The sequence below is a fragment of the Gymnogyps californianus genome, chromosome 7 (genome assembly GCF_018139145.2).
Source record: "Gymnogyps californianus isolate 813 chromosome 7, ASM1813914v2, whole genome shotgun sequence".
Classification (NCBI taxonomy): domain Eukaryota; kingdom Metazoa; phylum Chordata; class Aves; order Accipitriformes; family Cathartidae; genus Gymnogyps; species Gymnogyps californianus.
This window is the reverse complement of record NC_059477.1, coordinates 26,368,873-26,391,297: the sequence shown is the minus strand read 5'-3', so window position 1 is coordinate 26,391,297 and position 22,425 is coordinate 26,368,873. Positions and strand designations below refer to the sequence as shown.

The 22,425-nt window shown below is 58.4% G+C and overlaps 1 protein-coding gene across 1 annotated transcript in view; it reads right to left on the bottom strand.

Annotated features, from left to right (window-relative positions):
• Positions 1–14,939: 14,939 nt before the first annotated feature.
• Positions 14,940–22,425, bottom strand: part of CFAP65 (cilia and flagella associated protein 65) — a 34,183-nt gene continuing 26,697 nt past the window's right edge. Inside the window, exons 26-32 of the mRNA XM_050900093.1 lie at positions 21,363–21,500; positions 20,850–20,915; positions 18,413–18,627; positions 17,881–18,030; positions 17,055–17,339; positions 16,253–16,390; positions 14,940–15,669 (exon numbers count right to left, since the gene is read on the bottom strand). Coding sequence (XP_050756050.1) covers positions 15,633–15,669; positions 16,253–16,390; positions 17,055–17,339; positions 17,881–18,030; positions 18,413–18,627; positions 20,850–20,915; positions 21,363–21,500 — 1,029 coding nt within the window. The 3' untranslated portion in view covers positions 14,940–15,632. The remainder of the gene's footprint in view (positions 15,670–16,252; positions 16,391–17,054; positions 17,340–17,880; positions 18,031–18,412; positions 18,628–20,849; positions 20,916–21,362; positions 21,501–22,425) is intronic.

Genomic DNA, 22,425 nt, shown 5'->3' with positions numbered 1-22,425 from the left:
GCAATGCCCTGGGCATGTCCCCTGGCCTGACAAAGGGCTCCCTGTGCTCTCCGCACACCTCCTGTCCAGGCAGGGGACACCGCGCACAGCAGGAGGGGACCAGCTTTGGGGCAGAGCTCTGTCCTTCACCTGGGCAGCGGGACCAGCCCTGCCTGGGACCGCACCGTGCCGTGCAGACATCCCCAGTGCCTCCCACCAGGACCTGGGCTGGATGAGGCCAACATAGGCTGGAAAGGAAGAAGAGTGCCCTGCTGAGCTGTGAAATCCTGGGTCTCTCGGCAGCAGCGTTTCTTGCAGCATCCCTGCGTAGCCTGCAGTGAGGCCGGGCACTCCCCACCTTCAGCTGGGCAGGAGCCACGCTGGCCTCTGGGCAAGGGCTGGCCCAGAGCACCCCAAACCTTCCCAGGAAAACCCCAGCCCTCCTGGGGGTCCTGAGCACGGGGTCAGCATCCCAAGAGAGCCTGGCAGCGCCGGTGACGGAGGGTGCTGCGTGGGCAGCTGGGGGTGGTGTTAGGACACCTGGCATCTCCGCCCCGTTCTCACCAAGAATTGGCGACTGAGGGGTGACAGCAGGGACGGGCTGGGGGCAGGACTCGTGGGTCCTCTTCGTGTCCCCCCCTCGCCACTACTCGACAAGGCGCCGGGCAGCATTTCCCTCCCTGCTCTGAGGCTCGGTGCGGGGCTGCGCCGATGCCTGCAGGTCCCAGCAGAGGGTGCAGCCTGGCAGCGGTTGGAGCTGGCTCTAGCTAAGGGACGTTGGTGGCCCTTGGCCGGGGACAGGCGCTGGGGAGGCGACCCTCAGCTTGCGACGCCCGGGGTGCTCGTAGCAGCGGGGGGGAGACCCCCTGGGAGCTGCCGGGGGGAACAGAGGATGGAGCGAAGGATGGGGATCCTCCCCGGGGAGGGAAGGGGATGCATGGGGGTGAGCAGACCCCCGGGGATGCAGCCCTGTGGCCTGGGGACATCCCTCAAAGTGCTAGGGGACAGGTTTGGGCAGCCCTTAGGGAAGCCAACACCTTGGGGAAGGTGGGGCAAGAGGCAGAGCTAGCACACTGCAGGGTCCCCCCATGCCGCTGCTGCCCCTTGCCCAGGCTGTGTGAGCAGAGGAGTGGGGCATTGGTTAGTTTGGGGTGCTATGGGGTGTAAGGGCAGTCTGGGGTTATGGGGTGCAGGGCACTGTGGGGTGTATTACAGAGCCCCAGGGTGTGGGGCACCGCAGGATATGCGGGATGCTGCAGACTGTTATGGGATGTGTGTATGGGGTGTGTGGGGCATTGCGTAGTGTGCTACAGGATCTATGGGGCACTGGTGTTGTTCCATGAGGGCCATGCAGGCAGCTCAGTCACCCCCATACAACCCTTTGGATAAAAGCATTGGGGGGGCAAGGGAGAAACCCACCCCCAGATGCAGGCTGTGCCCCTTCCTCACTTCTCAGCATGTCCCACACGCTGGGATGTGCCTCATCCCCTGCTTGGCACGTTCGGGGCAGCCACGTGGGAGCCACAGCCACATGTGGGGACAGTGGATCAGGGGGGTCACCCACGAGGGGCTGTGCCGAGGGCCCTTCCCCACTGCACCCCAGGATGCTGATGCAGCCTGGCCTCCCTGGGGCATCTCCCAGCACCTCCAGGCAGTCCCTGTCACCAGCCAGCATCCCCGTGGCTGGGTCACCTGCCAGCACCCAGCGACACCTGCCCAGCCAGGGACATGAGCAAGCGTGGGGGGGCAGGCAGCGACTCTGCTCAAGGGCAGCTGCTAATATTGGGTCTGGGAGCTGGTTAGCGCTCGCCCAGGGCCTCCTGCATAGGCTAATTTAATAAGGGCCCCATGTCGCTCCCGGCTCAGCCTGTTCCCTGCTCTAGCAAAACAGATCGGATTTCTCCGTGCCACCGGCACAGCGCGGGCGGCCGGCAGCCCCAGGGCACGGTGGGAGGACAGGGTCGCCCGAGTGCTGCATGCCAAGCCCAGACCATGCTGTCCGTGGTCCCCGGCCGTGGGGCTACACTCCGTGCCTTGTGCAGGCGCTGGTCTCGGGACAGTGCACAGCTTGGGGAGCTGAGCAGGCTGAAAGGCAACCCCGAGGGAGGTGAGGCATATGCTGCCCAGGCATCCTGATGCTGATGCCACATCTGGGACACATCTGGGGCTCATGGCAGCATGCTGTCTTTCCCACTGCTGTTATGAGTATCCAGGCTAGCTGACCAGGCCAGCACAGCTATGTGCGGTCCTGCATCTGGCTGATGCCATGGGCTGAGCCCTGGCCACCCCCCCTGAGCCCCGCTAGCCCCTCTCTCCTTGCCCCCAACCCTGCTGGGGGCTGCACCATCACCCCAAGGGGCTGGAGGTCCAGGGGCTGGGCCGAGCAGGAGCAGATGGAGCTGGTGCCGGCCCCTGTTTATCTTTCTCCCAGTTGCCTGGTGCTCTGTTTGTTCTGGGGATGGCTTCCTGCTGCCAGGGCCAAAACAGGTGGCTTTTATTTGCAGGGGCTGGCTGATTAGATCAGGGGCAGTGTGTCGTTCCCCCCCACCCAGCCCCACCGCTCCTTTTTCTTCCCCTTTCTCCCCCAGCCTCATTTCCCTGGGAAATCACCCTCTTGGCAAGGATGCAAACACCCCCCTTCCCTCCACAAACATCTCCCCTTCAGGGCTGCTCTGAAGACAGCCACACCAGGATTGGTAAATCCCAGCCAAAACCCCCACTTCCACCTGCTGAGTCCCCCAAATCCCAGAGCTGAGGGGCTTGCCAGGGTCCCCACTGCTACTTGTCCCCTCCTGGGGCCTTGCTGGCCACAGAGGACACACGTATGCGGGCACATACCCACTGCAGAAGCCTCCTTGCACAGGCGCTGCCTTGCACAGGGAGCCCCGGCACACGTTAGCTGCCCCACACACACGTGTCCCCCGCGCACCCGGCCGTCCCCTCCCTGCAGCCGGAAACTCCCGGGATCACAAACAGCCTGGCAGATGTTGCCAGGATTAGCTCCCACACAGGCGCACACGCACGCCGCGGGCTGCCAGCCGTTCTGTGCCTGGAGGGGCTGGAGAGGTTCCCGGGCACTCGGGCTCCCCCAGGGCAGAGCTCGGTGGGTACCTGCCCCAGCTCCTGCTGCACCCAAGGCAGGATGAGTCCTCAGGGTGAGCAGGCAGTGGGAGAGGAACCCCAATGGGAACTGGGGACCAAGATGCTGACTGGTCTCTGGGTACCATCACCAATGGCCGGAGAAGGGCAGGGGTGTGGTGGCAAGCGCAGCCACTTGCAGTGCAAGGGGTACCCACACGTTCCCGCTCACAGCTGGGTCTTGCAAACAGCCTGCTGAGGTGGTCTTCCACACAGCACCCCTCACCCCAGCCTCCGCTCTCCCCATGCACCCATGGCCCTCAGCCAGCCACCAGTACCCCTGCTGGGACTGGCTCTCCATACCTGCCCAGCCGCTGCCCCCACTAGCACCCTGGCCACCCCCGGGCACTCTGCTCACCCCCTCCCTGTGGGACCATGGGTGCCCACTCTGCCCTGTGGCACCAACAGCTCCAGAGATGCACCTGTGAAGACCCACCAAGACAAGGATACTCCAGGGGAACACAAGCTCACCCCCTGCCACCCATCCAGGACCTGCCCTGCGTGGCCCCTGCCTGGCCCTGGCTGCGGGCTGCCCCCGGCATGGGGGTGTGCTCAGTCCCCCGGCTCTGCCAGCCTTGCTCAGTCCCCAGGAGCTGCGGGGGGAGCCATGGCCTCACCTGCCTCCTCTCCACTGTTCCCATGGGGATTAATCCCACCTGAAGGTCAGGGAGGCTCCGCCAGCTGCTCACCTCCTGCCTGTGGATTACAGCCTGGATGTGAGCAGGTGGCAACTGCCGCATCCCCAGGCTGGCCCAGCCCCAGTATGGGACTGACAGTGGGACAAAACCCATCCGCGCTGCTCCAAAAGGGCCCCAGGGTGGCAGGTGCCTTGCAGCCTCAAATGTCCCCCCCACATCTGTCATACCCTGCCCAGATGGGGATGCCAGGCACCGGCACAGAGGAGCTGGTATCTGGTCCTTAGGTCCAGATCCTGACCTGAAATGGAGCCTGCTGGTGCCAGCCACTGCGACCTCTTGCCTGTTACCCCAGATGACCCCAGCCTGGCACCCCCAGGGCACCCCATAGCTACAGTGTCCTGGAGAAACATGCCGGTCCCCACACAGTGCCCAATGCAGACCAGTGCCAGGGGAGTGGTGATGGAGACAGGAGGAACATGTCCAACCCTGCACCCAGCCCGTCCTGGATGCAGTTGTAGGTGCTTCTCCTTCAGCACATCGTATCATATGTGGAGGGGCACCGTGGGGTGAGCACAGATTCCTGCGTCTCAGCTTTACCTATAGCACATGGGGTGTTGCCATGGGGGTGCAGGGTGCAAGGACAGGGCTGGGGAGGGGTGGGGTGGTCCTTGGACCTCCCCTCCCCAGCTCCCTCAGCCCCACAGCCAGGGGATGCCAGCTCAGCCAGTGCCTGGCCAAGGTCCCACTCCACCCCAGTGCCCCTCCACTCCCCTGTCGGCAACATCTGTAGTACCAGGCACCCCGAGCCAGGATGATGCTCGTCCAGGAGGCAGGCGAAAAGCCTGGCAGCGGCAGCTCCCCTCCTCCAGCAGCTCTGAGGAGGCAGCGCAGGCGGGGGCCGAGCCAGGCGCTGCGGCAAGAACAGAACATCCCGCCTCCGGGCTCCCGAAGCCAGCAACAGCTGGGCCAGGAGCAGCGGCCCTGGCACCCTGCTCAACGTTCATCCCCTGGGCAGGCTGCCTACGCGCTTCCCGGGGCGACCGGCTGGCCCAGGAGAGGGGAGCCCCGTCGCTCACCCCTTCCCCGGAGGCCCTGTGGGAGGATGGGGCTGACGCACTCTGAGATGCAGGACTAGTGCAAGCTCTGGGTTTTTCCCCCCAGCACCCTGAGTCCTTCAGCAGGGTCCCCCCCTTATCCCCTTCGCTCATGGGCATTCAGAGCCCTTTCCTGGGGCAATGGAAAAACCCATCCCCTCACCCCAGTGGCCTGTGGGTGCAGTGGGGGAGGATGCCAGGCTGTACCCACCCTGTGCCCAATGCTTCCCATGGCCAGGAATGGGCTGGGGGTGGGCAGAGCTGCCTGTTGTTTTAGCACAGCAGGATGGGACCTACTTCTCCCCTCCACCCTGCCTGCCAAATAGCAATAAGCTTGCCCCAGAGCCAGCTGGGCTGAAGGCTGCCTCTCCCCACAGTCTTGAGTTGGGGGGGAATGTGTGGGATGGACCCATTGCCTGGGGACGGTATCTGAAGCTACAGCCTGGCACGGGGAGTACAGGACTCCAGCACAGAGCTGGGACAGTCCCTTATGCTCCCTGCCCCAGTCCTTGCCTTGGCCAGGAGCAGGCTGGGGGGCTGAAGACAAGCAAGGGGTGCTCAGCAACTCCTTGACCTCCAAGATTAGCCCAGCCCCAGAGACACAAGCAGCCTCAGTCTCCTTGTGCAAGCTGGCTGGGTACCCACAGCGGTGCTGGGACAGAGTGACCTTCAGGGGCAGGGAGCCCCTGCTCAGCCTGGGCATCTCCTCCAGGCACAAGAGAACCATGGTGAATAGGCTGGGTGGGGGACAGCTGGGGTCTAGGGGTGCCCACTCAACCCTGATGCTCAGCCCCTGGGGTGCCTACACAGCCCTGTGTGCAGCGGCAGCTCCCTGGGCTGATCCCCCCAGGGCACTGGGGTGCAGAGGGCAACGAGCTGCCTCTGCCCCATCCTGCGGTGAAGCAGTGCCTGCCCTGGGATGGCACACCCCATCCGGGATGGGCAGGACATGCAGCCCGCAGGCAACACCCTGCAGGCAGCCAGAAATGGTGCACACCTCTGCTCACACCCACACCTTCATACGATGCACATACACCAGGACACGGAGCAGTGAGAGTGGCAGGGGCATGGCCAGCGCCACACGTTTAGCTCAGCAGGAGCACACACACGCGTGCCCGCACGCACACACGCACATATGCACACACAGGGCAGTGAACGCAGGCTCAAGATGCACCAGCTCCGCGCTGCCTGCCTGATCCAAAGGAGGGCACACACACACGCAGGCACAGCAATGCACACAGATGCACACACATAAACACATATATGCATATACACACACATGCATATATGCGCACACACACCTGTATGCAACTACGCCTATATGCAAATGCAGACACAGGCATTCATGCCTGCCCAGCGCTCCTCCTGCACCCTGCCCTCCCTATGCAAAGCCTCCTTGTGCAGAGCTGGACCATGCAAATCCCCAGCCCAGGTCCCCAGGTCCTCAAAGCCATGCAAATGGCCATGCAGGGCCCGGGGGTGGGGGGACAGCACCGCACAGCGCAGACAGCAGCACCCCCCTGTGCCTGGCACAGCCCTTGGCACCAGTGCTGGCTCTGACATGGGAGACGTGGGTGCTTAAAGCCCCAGCTCTGCCCAGCTTGAGGATCAGCTTACCCTTGGGTGTTAACCCTGCCAGAGGGCCATTCCCCAGCCAACACAGCCCGTAGAGCAATGTGGCTTCCCGGGGCCAGCCCCAGCTTTGAAGGGTGTCACGGCTTCCCAGTGCCACTGGGCTAGCAGAGGTGGGACAGGGAGAGAAGGCTGGGAAGATGCCGGGGGGGGGCAATTTCTAGTGCTGCCGCTTGCAGCTGTCCCCTTCTCCGGCTGGGACACACACGCTGCCCTGCGCACAGACCTGCTGCTGGTGCCAGCGCAGGGTCTGGCTTCCCGGCTACTGCCCAGATACCCTGAAAAGCCAAAAAAATGCTTTTCTGGAGCATCTGGGCTATCTACAGGGTGCAAGATGGGTCCCAGAGGGTGCCGGCTCGTGCTAGGGCACAAGGCAGCCCAGCGGTGCGTGGAGCCACCGAGGGAGAGCAAGGTGGCCAGGCAGCACCTCCGCAGCCCTGCTCTGCCAGATACCATCTCCGCCAGGCTCAGCCCCCGTGGGGATGCACGTGCGGCGGCTGGAGCGGCATGGGCAGCAGGGTCTGGCTTTGCTCAGCGTTATTAATTGTGCTCTGTTTGATCCCAGCCTGAGTGCGGCGGCTGCAGGGGGTTACGCATATCGGGGTGTGTGTTGTGCTTTCTCGGCTTTTCAACTTTGCCAGGCTTGGTGGCAGGAGACAGAGCCCAGAGACATGACCAAAAGGGGCCTGCGGCCACTGTGATGGCCAGCCACCACACCATGTGGTGGCTGTTCCCAGGCTAGGATGGGCACTTGGCTCTGGAGAGACATGGGGATCTCAGCACCCCTGGAGATGCTTTTTGATTTTGGTGCTTTCCTACAGCACCTGTTGAAAACTTTCTGAGCATCTGCCCAGGCAAGGAGCCCAGGAGATGCCTTATCTCCATCCCTTGCAGGAGCACCCCACGGAGGGAACAGGGCTCTCCCGCTCCAGGGCAGGGGCTGCTGAGCCTTGTCCTGCGCATGGATCGAATGGGGATAAAGGAAAGCAGCAGGAATCATCCTGTTCCTTGGCACACTCTTGGGCTTCTTCGCCTCCAGCCTCTCCTCCCTCCACACTGCGGGGCTGGGCTCAGCCTTTGCAGCATTTGCGGAGAGGCTGCAGGAAGGGCTTGGGACCCACCTGTAAACTCAGAGCATCCCTGAGCACGGTGGGGTCAGAGCTGGATCCTGTGCTACAAGAGAAGTGCCTGTGCCTGCTGGGGAGCGCCCAGGAGCAGCGTCCCTAAGGCAGGGCAGGAGCGTGCTTGGGGCTGTCAGAGAAATTGCAGACATGGCCACACAGGGAGGTGTGGGGCATTTTGCCCCCCCTAGACAATATCCTGGGGTGGGAGGAAAGCAGGTCCATTGCTATCCCATTTCCTAGCTCTCCAGGACTCCTCGCTGTCTCCATGGCACTAGGAGCAGCCCCAGGCTCTGAATGTCTCTGCACTGGCTGCAGGGGGATGGGAACGGGACAGGACACGGGATGGGACAGGAGTCCAGGTCAAGCACTGCACCACGCTTTGAGAGTGGGGCAGGCAGTGGGCAGGGCTGTCCTGTAAGAGACCTCCGGGCTTGTCAGATCCACCCTCCCATACCCTTCCACAGCAAGTACAGCAGGAGCCGGTACCTGGCCCGCAGGGTGAGGGTGAGCAGCAGGCAACACCTGCCCTGGGCAGCCCAGTGCACAGGCACACGGACTCTGGAAGGGCCGGGAAGTGCAGCTCCTGGGAGGTAACCTGGGCAGAGGTGTGCGGGAAAGGATGCGACATCCCCCCATCCTCTGCCCTGCTCCCCCCTGCCTGCTCCTGCCCTCCTTCCCCACTGCCTGCACTGTGTCAGCAGCTAAAGCTCCCTTGGTGCCAGCAGACCATTGAGACCTACCTGGGCGTTTGGCAGAGCCCAGCGAGCTCCACCCTGGGCCAGCGCTGTGCCAGGGCAGGGCAGTGCTGCCAGGGCTCCCTGCGCCTGCCGCAGCTCTGCAGCACTGCCGGGATGCAAGGGGCAGGCTGCCCTTCCCCAGCAGGCTGCTGCAGGCAGCGGTCAGCCACGCAGGCGGGATGCGTGTGCCTAGCATGTTACATGTGCCAGTCATGCCATGGGCACATGGATGTGGGTCCTGCACGTCACAGCCTGCAAAGCTGAGTGTCAGAAATGCCATGTGTACCAATGCCACGTGGGTCCCATGTCCCGCGCATGTGCAGGTCCCATGGTGTTCGTGCATGCTGAGTGTGGATTGCATCGTCTGTGTGCACTGCCTGTCTATCACTTCATGCACAGGTCATACGCTGCATGCATGTGTTTGGGTGAAGATTGCATGTTGTGCACATCCCTTGTGCGCTCTGCACACAGGCTGTATGTTCGTCCTGGCACGCGTGCTGCAAACCAGCTTGCATGTCCTGCGTGAGTTGCAAGCAAACATGCGCTCCCTATGTGGGCTGCAGGTCATGGGCGCACGGGACACGCTGCAGCGGTGTGCGGGTGGTATGGCGCGTGTGCATGCCAGCCACACGCTTGCAGATGGGCTGGACCTGCCTAACGCGAGCCGAACGAACAAAACGTTCAGGTCAGGTCTTGCACGTGGGGCTCGACGCCAGGCAAGTGCAGAGTTGCTCCGGGCTCAGACAGCATGGGCTGGACGGGTGCTCTGCCACGGGCTGCCGGCAGCCCTTCCCCATCCTTCCTCCTGAGCCGGGTCCCTCCAGGCTGGGATCCGGTGTCCTTGCTGCGCCCGCTGCTCCGAACTAGCTCCTCTGGGGGTGAAGTCCGGAAGGTGGATGCTTGGCACCTTCTGCCTGGGAAAGACAAACAGAGCAGGGGCGGGTTAAACTGGCACGGCAGGGTGGGGAGGTAGGGTGGGAAAACAGGGAAGGAAGGAAGGAAGGAAGGAAGGAAGGAAGAAAGGAAGAAAGTAAATGGAGGAGGGGAAGGGAACAGAAATGATCGGAAAATACAGGTGAGAGAGAAGGGAAGAGTTAAGGGAAGGGGACAGCTGGGACAGTGTCCCCCGAGCCCATCCCCTTCCCTCCCGGGAGTTCGGGGGTGCCACCAGGCTCCCAGTGCTTGTCCCAGGGGAGCCCCCAGGGTGTCCTCCCCGCCCAGCACCCTGCTCCCAGCGGGGCAGGCAGGACCCCGGCCCAGGTGTGCCGGGTTACAGCACCTCACCTGGCTCCGGTGACACGCTGGCAGCTGGCAGGTGAGCGGCTTCGCCTTCCCCCGCCGGCTGACGAGCAGAAAATGAGGGTGACGCCGGCTGGATGGGGCTTTTATAGCCCTGATAAAAATAGCGCTGGCTGGCCGGTGATCGGGGGCCGGAGAGATGTGACTGAGCAGAGACAGGCGAGAGGGCTGGGCTGGCGGCGACGAGCCTTCTCCCCGGCACACCTGTCACGGCTCTGTGTTTGCTCAGAGCAAATATTGACCCAGGGAAGGCAGGCTGGGCAAGGGAGGCGATTAGCCCACCTAGATTAGAGGCAGAGCAGGTCTCTATGCAAACTCTCCAGGGCTGCCTTTGTTAATGGGAGCCTGATGGGCTGATAGGAGCCAGGAGCCTGGGTGCTGGGGCTGGCGGTGGGGAGCGGGGGGGAGGAGGAGGAGATATTCATTAACCTGCACTGGAACAACACCAGCTGTCACTTTTCCATCCACCTGCCTGGCTCACTTTGCAGCCGGGAGTGAGGGGAGAGCGGGGGGCCAGGGGAGGCAGGTGTGGGGGTACCCTACCCGGACAGCTCTGCTTGCTTGCAACGCTTTGGACTGCTGAAAGGTGAGGGAGTGGTAAGGTCCCAGGGCTGGAAGGCAAAGCTACTGCCCATCTTAAGCAGCCTGACACTGAGTGCTGGTGATGGCAAGGACCCCCTTGCCCCGACCCCAATCCCCCCACTCATGCTGAAGACCCCTTGGGCACACCAGGGCGATGCACGCTTCATTGACAGGAGCCCACAGACCTCCGAGCCAGGCAGCAAAGCAGAGCTCGACAAAACCACCTCTGCTCGCTCTCTTTGGGAGCGTATTCAGCACGACCGCATGGGCCAGGAGCCAGCTCTCCCAACGCAGCCGCAAGAACAGTATGTGTTTCACTCCATGTGCACACGCCTGCCTGTGGGGTCACTGCATCCCAGAGTCACAGCACTCTCCTGCATCCCAGCTGTCACTACCCAGCAGGGCAACCAGTGCAGACCCCCCCATGCTGGCTCTGGGGGCAGCGTGCAGAGCCCACAGGGGCCAGGAGAAGTCTAGACACACTCCTATAGCACCCAGCCACGCTACTCAGCCCTGACAGTCCTCAGCTGATCTCAGCCGGAGCCAGCAGGAGCTGGGCTATCTCTGTGGGTTACTCTGGCACCCGCAGCTCCCTGGATAACAGAGCATGAAGTGCAGCTTCGGTGGCAGGAGAAGCTCCTTTGTGCAAGTGCATTGGCGTGTTTGTTTGCGTAGATGGGTGTGTTTGCGGGTGGGGAAGGGGGTAACGCTGCTTTAACCCCCACAGCGGACACCTGCAGGTATCCTGGTCCTGAGTGCGCTTTAGAAACTGCCACCATTGTCCTTTCCAGAGCCGGACTCTGCTTGCAGTGGATTCCCAAAGGTAAGTGGATAGCTGCAGATCCTTGTGAGCCACTGCCACCCAACTCTTCTTCCTTGGAGACTTTTCCCTCTCAGAGTCAGATTTTTGAAAGGCAGGCTTCATCCCTCCTGCCTGCTGCTGTCTCTTGGGCTGGGGTCCTGCAGGCTCCCAGCCCAGCAGAGCCTGGCACAGGAATGAGCTGGAGTGATGCCAGCCTGCTGGCCTCGGTCGCCCTGATCCTCTTTTCCAGTGGTTTTGCCAGCAAAGGAAATGCAGAACCACCGCTGCCCTGGGTTCTGGTGCTAATAGGAAATGTGATGTTCCCTCTCCTTTTGATGCTATACAGGCCCTGATGCTCGGGCTTGCCCACTTCTCCTTTCTCAGCATGGGAAACGTGCTGGGCAGGACTCTCACCTCTCCCTGCCAGGCCACGTACCAGCAGAGCGGAGCAGCAGCTCCTGGCGTAGGCTGCCTGGCTGCTCCCCCTCCCCTCCGCCCCTTTCCAGAGAAGCCAGAAAAAACCCAAACCCCACACCAGTGCTGCTGTAGTTCCAGCAGACATCTCCAAGCCTATGTGCTGTGCCAGAAATGCTCTCTCACCCCAACCTCTCTCCTGCAAGGGCAGGGCTCCACCATGCACCAAATAACAGCCAGGACTGCCCTTGCAGGGATGCCCTATGGAGAATGGGAGAAAAGCGCGTCCTGTGAGCTTGCAGAGTGCCCTGCACCAGACAGCTATCCCAGGGAACGTCTTCCATCTGCCCTGGCATCTCCAGGGCAGCACCTACCGTCGTGTGCTCTTCCCTGGCAGGCAGGCAGTGCTGGGACCAAGCCCCTGCTCATGCACTCAGCAGGGCTGGCCCCAGCACAGGCAGCCTCAGCCTCCTCTCACATCAGCCAAGGGTTTGTGTGGCCTCACTGTCCCATGAGGACCGACTAGCTCACATCAGAGCACCTCTCATGTCCATCAGGAGCCACCACTGCGCCCTGGCCTGACCTGAGCATGGACTAAAAAGTCCCCATTCCCAAATACCAAAGCAACACAGCTGAGCTCACAAAGCCTGCTATCTCAGACATGGGAGGCCAGGGGTGAAGGGTCTCTGCCCAGCTCTGCCAAGGGGTTTGGGAGGATCACCTTCATGTTTTTGCTCTCCAGACTTTGCCCTGCCTGCGCAGACACTGCAGGCTGGTCGGGGCAGGACCTTTCTAGGTTCCTAATACTCAGTACCGGGGGAGAAGGGGCTGATCGCAACCAGGGGCTGTGCACCCCTGCAGCAGGGCGGTCCAGGGGACTGTCCCCTAACACCGCCACCTTCCCCACACGGACACAGCACCACGCCAAGTGGGTCTTGGCAGGGGATTCAGGCTCCCCAGCTGCAGTGGGACAGCAGAGCCTTGCAGACACCCGGGCAGGGAAGACCAAGAGCAGCTTTGTTCCCTTCCCTTTATCTCCCAGACAATGGCACGATTCAGCAGGTGTTAAATGTTTTAATGGGATTCAGGATAGCTTCTGTTGCCCACCTGCCCCAAGGCCATTTCACCCCTCCCTAGGAGCCAGGACTAACAGCCAAGAAGAAAAGGCCTGTTGTGTGTTGCATTAACTGCCTGATGACTGAGCACTCCTGATAACTAGCACAAGGAGGAGGGGAGCCCCATTAGCTTGCCAAGCTCACACTCAGCCCTCCTCAGGCTGGCCGTATACCTGCCCGCAGCCTGTCCTGGCCGGCCTGGCCACCAACCGCAGCCCCATGGGAACATCACCCCACTTCACCACCCGAACACCAGTGGGAAGGAGCCGGACCCGTATCTGCGATATCTCCCTTAGAGAGATGTGCATTAGAAACGTGGCTGGTGTTGGGGCAGGGGCCAAATCCAGCCATGGAAGCCAGTAGCACAAGCTCAGACTTCCTCCTGCCTGAGACCCAAATGTGGTTAGCAGAGACAGAGCTTCTCCCCTCTTCTGGGAGCTGGGCTGGGGGTCTGGCTCTGCTATAGTCCCATGGCTCATTGCCTTCACCCTCGGCAGTGGGTAGCAACAAAGCCTCTTGCTAAGGGACAAGTCCTCCCCACTAGTGCTGCACATCTCTGCCCACCCTTCACCTCACCGCTGCCACCAAGATCCAAGTGTGGGGAGGAGCAGCAGGGAAGCACTGAAGCCCCTGGGTGAGTGCATTGCTGTGGGCTCCCCGCTCAGCAGAGCTCACCCCAAGCAGTGCCTGGGGGTGCTCCTGTCTCCCACACCCTTTGCCAAAGGGACAGTGGTGTGGCTCGGTCACACATGTGAGTGTTTTCCAAAACCAGGGCCAGGGTCTAGCTCCCAGCTTGAGAAGAAGAAGTAGGAATTTCCCCAGCCTGGGAAAGGGGCTGTCCCTGGTGTGTTTTTAACTTGGGATGAGGATAAAAGAAGAAAAGTTTGTGACAGCTGCTAATGGCTTTGCTTAGTGCACACTGAGTGGTTCTGGTTGACAAGCACCAGAGAAGACCTAGAATAGAGGTGACACACCACCATCTCACACCCCCTGCAAAGAGCCGAGGGAAGAAAGATTTATCTCTCAGATGTGTAGGTAGCTCTCAAAGCTCTTGTTTCCTGACTCACCCGTTGCTGAAGGCACTGTCTCAGGGCTCTCTCCTACTAGAGACACTAATCAGAGAAGTGAATTTACCTCTGATAGTGCTCCAACAGGGAAGTACAGTGTGAGTTCCGTTTCCTCCAGGTCCAGGCTGTGTTCGGCATGGGAGAGTGGGGAGGATAGGAGCTTTAATGACAAAAAAATCATTCACTGCAGATGTGTCTGCACTCAGACTCCGTCCATTTGTTCTTGGGTGTTACAACAGACTAAAACACAGCATTTCCCATGTTGGCCCATCTGTCCCACAAGGCAGAGGAGTTAACGGTGACAAGTCCAGAGAGCATCAGATCATGCAGCAGGTCTGAGGATGGACAAACTCAGTGATCCTGTCTCCATGGCTCCAGGCTGCCCTTGGGCTCCTGCAGGCAGCTGGATTCAACCTGCTTTAGGACAATGGCGAGGCTCCTGCCCCTGCCTGCATTACCCATTTGGGAAGTCTGTCACATGACTACAGAGCATCTGTAGTGAGCAAATCCTAGCAAGGAGCCTGGACCAGGCACTCACCCCAACTGGACTGAACAGCCAGGCCCTGCTGCTGCCTTGAGCTGGGGAGGAAGGAGGTGGTACCCCATCGCCTGTTCAGCACCAGCCGAAGCCCAGAGGAAGACAGAAAAGCTGCCATGACGTAGGAGACCTGGCACCCAGAGTGTTGGGGAGGGAGGAGAGGGTCTGCACTTCTCATGAGAAGGATCCAGGACCCATGTGAAGGCCCCAGGCACCCACACTGAGCTCAGGAGCTGGCAGCGCCTTTGCTGTATCTCTGACAACAGGAACAGCTCAGCCCTGGGGCTTAGTAATGGTTACGCATGCAGGGCTCCTGCACAGAGCGGAGCGCTGGGGTGGTGCTGGGTGAGCTGCAGCACCCCCGGGCACAGCAGGCATCTGCCCGCTGCCGAGCAGGGCGAAAGCCCTCCACAGCTCCTCGTGCACAGTCTTCTCTTGGGCTGCAAGGGGAGAAGGTGCAGCTCCGGTCTTGGCTGGGCGCTGGCACTGGGATCACAGGGGAGGAGGGTTTGGAGGGGGACACCGGCTGCATCCCCCCCAGAGCAGGGTGGCTGGGTGAGCCCTGCGTAGCAGAGCCCGTAGCAGGGCTGCAGAAGAGGGGAGACGCTGCAAACCCAGCCCCGCTGCCTGGCACGGCCGGCCTGCAGCCTCTGCCGGGGAGCTGGCAGCCGGTGCCCGCACCCGTCGCAGCTCCGCGCTGGCACCCGGGATTTCTCACAACTAACACTGCCACCTCCCGGCTGTGACAAAGCCGGCTCCTTCGCAGTGACACCCTCCCGCAGCCTGCCGGACCCCTCTGCCAGGCCAAGGCTCAAAGGCGTCCCCTTCCCCAGGCGACAGCCTCGCAGTTTGAAAAGGGGAGAGCTCCTCCAGGGTGCTCGCAAACCCAGATGCATGGATTACATACGTTACATGCCGGTGTCTGTGTGCCCAGAGGCCAAGCTGCTTTTATTGGGCTGCTGAGTGTGCTAGATGGTGCTGCAGCTGCTCACTCCGGCTGGGTCGCTGTATGGCAGACCTGCAGCAGCCACTGGAGCAAGGAGGGGAGGAGGATTCAGTACCTGCGTCCTAGTGATGTTGGCAGGGACTCAGCACCTCAATGCCCAGCTGTCAGTCCTTCCTCAGCTACATTTCAAAGCAGATTCCACTCCTCTCCCAGCTGGTACAGACTGGGGGCAGTGGGAACAGTCACAGAGGTTGTCCATGTGCTCCCTCTAGCGCAGGGAGGTTCTTCTCCGATGATGTGGCCAGCCACAGAGAGGAGAGATCTCATGAACTCTGCTGTGGAGTTGCCAGAGGATTCAAACTGAAGCTGAGGACATAATCAGGACATACCTCCTCAGAGGCAGCCAGCATGCTGAGCTCAGGTCATGGTGTGGGAGGATCAGAGTTGCTCTAGACATCACAGGGATGGGATGAAGAGTGGAGACAGTTGATGTGCTTGAAGAGCTCAAGCAGCACAGTGCCCAGCAGCTATGCTCTTGAGGGTGGGGGTGCTGGATTGGTGATTCTGAAGAAGAAGAGATTGCTTTTGGGGTGGCGAGAGTGCAGCCTGCTGCCACCTCCCCCCAGGCAATCATCCCTCCCTGAGGGATCACAGTGAACACACATCGTCTATCTAGACGAGACTCCTGCAGCTCTGGAGATGACACCTCCATCCAACAACCCTCTCCCATCCTCCCTCAATCTCATCTCCCTGCACTTCTCCCCAAGCTGGGCCAAATCCTCGTGCTTTGCCCTCAGCCCCAAATCTGCCTCCCCACCAGTGGCCATTCCTCCTTGTGCTGGGCTCTCCAGTGCCTCAGGCCAGCCCCTTCTGCCAGCTGTTCACTCACAGGGCCCTGCCTCAGAGCTGCATGATGGTCTCAGGCCCACAGAAGGGCTGTAGTGTTACCACCTCCGGTCTGTGGCTCAGGACAAGCCAAGAAGGGGCAGAGGCTTTGGGAGTGGATTCCCCCTTTTGCACAGGCAGCCTTGGCATTGACAGGCAGCAATCCAGCTAATCCACGTGGTCTAGAAAATGGGCTGTGCTTCAGCCTGACATATTAAGGACAGGTCCTGTCCCCCACCACAGCACAGATACACTCTGCTACCTTCGGGAAGGGCTAGGGGGCAGAGCAATGACCCTGGGCCGGGCTGTCAGCACCACCTCCCCATGGCTGGCTTCGATCAGGATGTTCCGCAGTGTGTTTTCCAGCACCAACTCCACCAGGCTCCCAAAGGCTGGCTGCCTGGAGCGACAAAAGTACAGGCAGAGGACAGCTATCAGAAAGCAGATAAGGCAGGCTGCTTGCTGTGACTCCTCCCAGCACACACCACGCACAGCAGTGGAGCACACACAGTTTCCTACGCACCGAGGCCAATGAACCAAAGACTTGAGCAATGGGGTGCTGACCCTTCTCCCAGAACTGCTACCAGCTGGCATCAGGCCCTGACCTCGGACAGAGCTAGGTGACTATGGTTTTACTAGTTTCTCCCTCCAAGCTGTGCTGTAGTTAGTATTTGTGCATATGCTTGTGGCCTGTAGCAGCGTGCAAGGGAGTAGCCACAGCAAATGCAAGGTGATGAAATACTGCAGTGAAAATAAAAGGGTAAGGTAAGCACACACTGCACGCTAATGTCTAATATGGCCAGGACTGTCCAAGCATAAAGCAGACTTCACTCACTACCAGCATCCTGGCACTGCCCACAGCTCTACCCCAAGACACAGCAAAGCTGCACTCTTCACAAACCACACTCGGGAGAGGGTGGCTAGGTGGGCTAGCATTGATTTCGACTCAGAGCACACAGAACACCCGAGCAGAAATGCCACAGGGCTGAAGGAGAAATAGGTTTCTGGCCAGGTGGTGCGCTGCCTGTGCAGCTTTTGCCTTTTATGTGTGAGCTCTTCCTCACCTGCTCATCATCTCCTTCTGCTCCCTCAACTGCTTGTGGTGAAAAATCTCCCAAGACTCCAGCAAATCATTGTTGGGAGAGGTTTCCTGCCTCATTTCTTTCCTCTCTCCATCCTTCTCAAGGTAAAGATCTGGTGAAGCAGAGACCCTGGAGGGAACCGTGGAGCACTGTCTTCTGTCCTGGAGCTCTGCTGATTCTGCATACCGGAACTGGGAGAAATATGGAATGGGCTCATCCAGGCTTCTTCTCACTGCGTCATGGAACTGGGTGTTCTCCAAGAGGCCTCTGGGAGGAGCAAAATAAGGGATGAGTCCCAGCAAATCAGATATCTGTATGACCACAGAGGATCATTACAAGACAGTACAAATCAGGGGAAAACCCTAACTGATGTCAATGTTTAGTCTGTCCCTTCTTGCTTTCTGGGCCTAAGGGAGGCAGCAAGATGGCTTGAGCTAAGGAAACTACCTTTGCCTCCACAGCACTGGTTCTTTACGTTTCTGCAGCTGACAGACAAAATAGGTGAATCCCAATGCAGCCTGTTCCCAAGATCATGGCAGGCAGAGTGCCCTGGTTCCTGGGCAGTGACACCGTTCACTATGCAGAGATGGGCCCAGCCCTAGCTGAGGAGCAAGACCCTGCCTTTGGCTGTCACACCAGGACTCCTGAGCTTGTAGTCCCCAGGGCAGCCTTGGGCAGGCTGGATCCCCTGTTCTGGTGCAGCAGGAGTGCACAGACTCCTCTGGGATTAGCAGAGGGCTGCCCATGCTGCACACACTCCCCTGGAGGACAGGGGCTCCAAACCCGGTGAGGGTGAAGGGACACGCACCTGATGACGCCTGTGAGTATGTCAGTCACTATCTGCAACTCCTGTTTGGAAGCAGCAGCCAGGGACAGCCATTTGGGGTCCATGGCCATCCTGTCTCTGTCCCTACTCCCATCCACAAACTTGCTCTCCAAGGGCCGGTCGCTGAAGGGGCTGGGAAAGAAGGAGTTGTTCTGTCAGTGGCAGCACTACTGAACCGACCTACCGAAGACCTGCATCCCCCCGGCTGAGCAGCACCACTGCAGGCAAGCGGGGAGCGGTGCAGGGAACCAGGGGAGGAGTGGGAGCTGCTGCATTTGCAACAGCAGCAGGGACACTGTCATAAGAGAGGAGCACCGAGCTCTGACAGTATTTCCCTTTTGAGGGAGGGAGAGAAACAGGTCATGTCAGCTAATGCTGGGGAAAGCAAGGCACCTCTTGCCTAACACTGAAGCACTGGAGAGGAGCAGAGCAGAGCTCCAGGTTCAGTGCATATCACAGCATGGGAAGCCCTGGCTCAAATGAAGATGCCAATCCAAGAAGCTGGATCTCTTACCGTGACAAGAAGTATTTGGGGAACTCTGAGGTGAAGTTGCTGAAGAAGTCCTCAATAGAGTAGGACCTGGCTGTCACCCCAAGGTGTAAGAGGATGGGCTTGGGAGGCTCTGGTTTGACCCACACCCGACTGGCTTCTTTGTCCAACAGCAGCCTCCTCTGAAAGTGTCCAGCTGGCAGATTGGGCATAGGGTGGTTTTTAATAGGGGGTAATGTCTGTTGGAAAGAAAGAAATAGCAGGTACTTAGCTGCTCCTTTGGCCACAGTAGGCTGGTGTAGGTGTGAGCACAGGCATGAGAACTGGAAAGCCCAGCAGCCAGAGCCACCAGATCCTGGACAGGAGACAGCATCAAAATGATCTTGGCACTGCAGTACTGCTATCAGGCGTGAGTGGCCATGCTGGAAATCAGGTCTGCTCTCTCCTCACAGCCTAGTGTGCCAGCCCCGAGTGTCAGCAGGGCTTCAGGTTATCCCCAGGTCACTTGGGGCTGTTGTACTCTGATCCATCCCTGTGGAACTCCGGGAGATCATCTCTGCTCTTCCGAGCACACAGGGAGCGCTGTGGGAGAAGGGATGTGCAGGAATGCATGCGGGAATTGTCCCCCAAGCCTGGAAGGAAACCAGGAACTGACTCCAGCCACACTACATGGGCCAGTTTGGGGTTGCATTACCAGCAGTCAGTTTGGGGGGAGTTTCTTAGGGCAGCAGTAGTCCAGAAGCCTGAGCCAGAAGGACACAACCCAGCTCTGGAGAAGCCCTCAGGCATCACAGGACTTCAGTGACCTTTGAGACATAGCTGTCCAGCCTCTGGGAATCAGGCCAGAGGCCTTCACTGCTCCTGACACAGACACAGCAGGTGATTGCAGGCTCCAAATTGTCACTAGGAGCTAAAACCCTAGAGGACTAAATGAAACTTTTTTTACTTTTCCCCAACCATCCTTATGTTCATCCCAGTGAATGCCTTGGCCTACATCACTGATCAACCTAACAGCACAGGGCACACAGTCCAAGCTAGAGCTGCCCGGAGCTGGTACCTTCACACAGGAGAGTGCAGGGCATTCAGAGGCACTCTGCAGGGTCTGTCCTGGTTTCAGCTGGAATAAAGATTATTTTCTTCCTAGTTGCTGGTATAGTGCTGTGTTTTGGATTTAGGATGACAATAATGTTGATAACACTGATGTTTGAGTTGTTGCTGAGCATTGCTTATACTAAGTCAAGGACTTTTCAGCTTCTCATACTGCCCTGCCAGTGGAGGCTTGGGGTGCATAAGAAGCTGGGAGGGGACGCAGCAAGGACAAGGACCCAAATGAGCCAAAGGGGTATTCCATACCATATGACATCATGCCCAGTATATAAACTGGGGAAGTTGGCTGGGGGACACCATGGCTCAGGGATTGGCTGGGCACCGGTCAGCGTGTGGTGAGCAATCGTATATTCTCCTATTATTATTTTCCCTTCCTTTTCTGTCCTATTAAACTGTCTTAATCTCAACTCGTGAGTTTTGGTTTGGGTTTTTTTTTTTAATTCTCTCCCCCATCTCACTGGAGGGGGAGTGAGCGAGCGGTTGTGTGGTGCTTAGTTGCCGGCTGGGGTTAAACAACAACAGGGTCCCAGGAGCACTGCTACAGCCTTACTATGGTGGCAGTCCTGAGATAACAAGCTGTGTCTCGTAGCTAAGTCAATCTGCTCAGGCCCAGCCTCACATCAGCTCCCCTTAACCCTTTCACATCTTGGGTTAGCTGGTTCTCCACAAGCCCTGTCATTCCTACAGCACGTCCTGCTGATGCCTGTGGACACAGCGTGGCTCTGCCTTTGGGCCCAGGCAGTTCTGCAGAGCATTCACTGGGACCTTGTCTCACACCTCGCCAGCACTGCTGGAAAAGCTGTCTTTTCCAGCAGCACACACAGTCGTGCAAACTTGAGGGGAAACAGAGATGAACCAGGCAAATCTAGCTTTAAAGCTTTCCGTGCACTTAAATCAAGGTGGTTCCTGCCTGCAGCTTCTCCCGAGGCACAGAGCACAGCTCTTTTAGTGGTGAGGACAAAGTCTGCACCACATCATGCCAGGGTCCTGCCGCTTTCCATTGTGGCACACATTCCATTGTGGCCCCAGCGTGAAACCAGTCCAGGTACTGACTGCCCTGCCCATGTACATCTTTTCTGCTTATTCAAAACCTTTCCCCCTTTTTCCAGTCATGGATGCACATTTGGTTCCAATTTCACTTCCCGTTCACCTCAGCTGGAAAGTTACTGCCCACAGGACACAGCCAGACAATCTGATTCTCCTGGCTCCTCCAAACAGTCTGTCTCCCAAAGCCTTGAAGCTACAAATCCTGCTGTGCTCTCTGTCCAGGCTCCCACGCTGTGATATCCAGCATCTGCCTCTTTTCTAAAGCAGTCAGTTTTATTCTACTGTGGGTGAGACAGGCCTGACTTACTTTGTATTTCCTGATCACAGCTGAGGATTCAGGAAGATTTTCTGTCTCAGCAGAATCTGATGACCTCTGAAAAGGAAAAAAAAAAAAAAAAAAAAAAAGAAGGAAGAGAAATTGCTTACTTTGTCCCAGCTGAGAGTTAATGATCTCATCCTCCCATTCTTCACTCAGACCACATTCTTACTGGTAGTTACACATTTCTCTCCAGTGTTTATTCATGGTTAAAAATCCAACCATCAGTTTCCAGAGCCACTGACTTTGTTTTTCCTAAGGCTTCTCATGCACTTCCAAATTTCATATGATCATTAGCAATTTCAGCGTTTGTAAGGTGATTCTTGGCTAGAAACCAAGATCTCATTTTCCACTATCCACAGACCAGCTATGAGATCTTGAGTAGATCAGAGCCTCATGTCCTCTTATCAGCTTGCCTAGATTTTCTTAAAGAACGTTTCTTGTTGACACTGGCTGCTGTTTCTGAGCTGAGCTAAGCTGGTGTAAAGTTATGGCAGCACTTACCCCTGCAGGTGACTTTGGCTTCTTCTTAGTCCCAAGGTCCTTCTCTGTGATGGTGAATTCCACAGCCTGCCGTTCCTTCTCCTTTTCCCACTCCTGCAGGTCCCTCTCGTACCGAACCAGGGACTCCTGGATGTATACCTGTGTCGTGGTTTAACCCCAGTCAGCAACTAAGCACCACGCAGCCGCTTCCCCCTCCCCCTCCCAGTGGGGTGAGGAGGAGGAAAGCAAAGGAAAAAAAAAAGTAAAACTCGTGGGTTGAGATAAGAACAGTTTAATAACTAAAGTAAAATATAATACTAACAATAGTAATAATGAAATATAATAATAATAGTAATGAAAAGGAATGCAACAAAAGAAGGGGGGGGAAAGGAAAAAAAATCAGTGATGCACAACGCAATTGCTCACCACCCGCTGACCGATGCTCAGTTAGTTCCCGAACCGCGATCCGCCCCTCCCGCCAGCTCCCCCCTGTTTATATACTGGGCATGACGTTCCATGGTATGGAATACCTCTTTGGCTAGTTCAGGTCAGCTGCCCCGGCTCTGCTCCCTCCCAGCTCCTTGCACACCTGCTTGCTGGCAGAGCACAGGAAGCTGAAAAGTCCTTGGCTTAAGATAAGCGCTACTTAGCAACAACTAAAACATCAGCGTGTTATCAACATCATTCTCACACTAAATCCAAAACACAGCACTGTACCAGCTACTAAAAAGAAAGTTAACTCTGTCCCAGCCGAAACCAGGACAACCTGTGAAGCAAACCATGATTGGAGGGAGCAGGGCTAGAAAGGAGCTGCAAATAAACACAGTCTCTGGCTCAAGTCCATCCCTGTCACCAATTCCTCCCTTCCAGGAGGTCCCAGCCAGAAGTCCACTCCCTTTCCATGTCTTCCAGTGGCAGGAAGGGGAGAGAACAGTGCTATTATAAGACTTATACAGAGAAGACACACTCTCTTGCCAAAGGACACCTGGAAATTGTCCAGAGGGACACTACTGCAAGTCTGTGCCCCCACTAATATTAAAGAAGCAAGACTTGCATTTTGCAGATATTTAAGTCTCTGACATCC